At 29.0% G+C, this 2,331-nt stretch overlaps 1 protein-coding gene across 3 annotated transcripts in view; it reads right to left on the reverse strand.

The window, feature by feature from the left end:
- The window catches only part of LOC100165713 (steroid receptor RNA activator 1), a 2,406-nt gene extending 1,687 nt beyond the window's left edge, over positions 1-719 (reverse strand). Inside the window, exons 1-2 of one of the 3 annotated variants that reach the window (XM_008183457.3) lie at positions 640-719; positions 228-327 (exon numbers count right to left, since the gene is read on the reverse strand). In XM_008183457.3, coding sequence (XP_008181679.1) covers positions 228-246 — 19 coding nt within the window. In that variant the 5' untranslated portion in view covers positions 247-327; positions 640-719. The other 2 variants (XM_001949797.5, XM_008183456.3) reach the window with 2 other exon arrangements.
- Positions 720-2,331: the final 1,612 nt, after the last annotated feature.

Raw genomic sequence — 2,331 nt, forward strand, 5'->3', positions numbered from 1 at the left:
GTCTGGCAAAAAACATGTCTAAAATACTATGTCGCGGGTGTGTTAGACAAAAACAGAAAATCACGGTATCGATTCCCCTTAATATTTTTTGGAACTCAATTGAACAATTTACTGGACAGAGATACTATATAGAAATATAATATTTCATTCATATATGTCATGTGATTCCTTGTACATACTACTATACTAGCATTGAATATTTTACAAGTAAAACCAGAAAAACTTACGTTTATATCCTTCGCTCATTTTACAAGAATAGAACTTGTATAAATTATATGAACAACTTCAACGATAGTGTTATACGAATAAAATCAAATGTTCAAAAACCTAAATGAATAATCTACAATATAAGTGTTATATGATAGAAAAAAAATATTATGAAATTATAAAAAAAAAAAATTAGTACTTATTAAATACAAGTCGGTAGTGTTACTGAACAGTTGTAAGGAGATTAGTGTATTAGAAAGTTGAAATTACAATAAATTAGTCATTAATTAGCTCTTTAAGCAAAAGCAATAAAATCACAGAAACTATAATAATAAACAAATGAATTCATACAATATGCAAAAATTGTGAGTTATGAATATAGGGAGTTATGAAATAAGAAGTATTATCTGTGGTATTATGATCAACACGAACCGTGTTTTCGTCCTAGCACGATTTAAGATAATATACAGGATGCCGAACGAAGTGTGATAAGTGAAGTCCGAACCTTCTCACTGTTTGGCACATATTACATTACTCTATGGTTTGGCATGACAGCTAGCGCTTTATAGGAACTAACTTCATTATTCTCCCGTTTAAGAGGATGTCAGTGCACTATTCGTTTTCTCTATCTGGCCCACGCGCGACATAGACAAACATAGGCATTTACGCAAAATCATTTTTTCTATGCTTTTAAGTAATCTTAGAGTAAAGTCGCCTATTACAAAAAAGATAGAGAATAATATTTTTGAGGGAATGACATATCGATTTTATATTTTATTATTATTTGACTTTGTATTCCACTTTCAAAATAAATAGAAAAATGTTGTAAATTTAAATGATGTTTAAATTGTTTTGAGATGATATTTAGACAAATCTATATGGGTATGTCATTCCCTCAAAAGTATTATTCTCTATCTTTTTTCTCATGGGTGACTTAACTCTAAGATTACTTAAACACATAGAAAAAATGATTTTGCGTAAATGCATTTTGTCTATGTTTCGTGTAAGCCAGAGAGAGAAAACAAATGGTGCGCTGACAGCCTCTTAACACAGAACAATCCTATAAAACGCTAGATGTCATCAACTTATTTGTATACATTTAGGAGTTTTTCCGATAAGATACTTATACAAACGATTTGCAATAATATTTACTATAAAAAAATGTATTAACCCCTTAAATAGTTAAATGATACAGATTTTTCTCAATTAAGAGAACATAGAGCTTATAATTTACCAATAAAGTACACAACAAAAACATTTGGGCAATCGTTTGTACTTTGTAGATTATTTAGGTCCAACCTATTTTAACCATATGTCAACTATATCCAAAAAAAATATTCATGGTGGCGTAGTCAATGGGAAAAAAGTGGGTAAGTTGATGTCGCTCTGCTGTACAGTAGATTACAAGTGTGTCACTGTATAATATGGATGACATTAAATTTGAATTCAATGATATAATATCATTGTATAAGAAAAACGGTTCTGAGCGGAAACGGTATGTCAGTCTAGGTATAAGACATAATATTATATAGTCTATAGTATTAAAAAAAATTAACCTATAATAGGTACCTATAATAAATTCCAAATTAATCATATCACAATATCTATTAGGTACTTATAACGCGTTATACATCAACAACAAACCGTGATACTATCATAGATATATAATAGCATACTTTAGAAGTTTCAAGTATACCCACGAATAATATTATACAATCACAACAAAATAACTAAAATAGTTATTCCAGGTTTTCAATTTTGACCTCCCAAAAGTACCAACTAGATCCAATTTGCTACCAGAAACCACCTTTCAAAGTTCTATTTACAAGCATTTTTTTTTTAATTATAAATCATGTATACATATTCTTACTCTATGATACATACACAACAACAAAAAAAAGGTGGGTAAGTGGATGTCGCTCTGCTGTATAGTAGGTTACAAGTGGGTCACTGTATAATGGATAGTATTAAATTTGAATTCAATGATATAATATCACTGTATAAGAAAAACGTTTTTGAGCGGAGACGGTTTGTCAGTCTAGATATTAGACATACATATTATAGGTATACTTATCTATAGTATTATTAATAATTTTTAAATTAATCATATCACAGTATCCATTA

Source organism: Acyrthosiphon pisum, chromosome A3 (assembly GCF_005508785.2).
Source record: "Acyrthosiphon pisum isolate AL4f chromosome A3, pea_aphid_22Mar2018_4r6ur, whole genome shotgun sequence".
NCBI lineage: Eukaryota > Metazoa > Arthropoda > Insecta > Hemiptera > Aphididae > Acyrthosiphon > Acyrthosiphon pisum.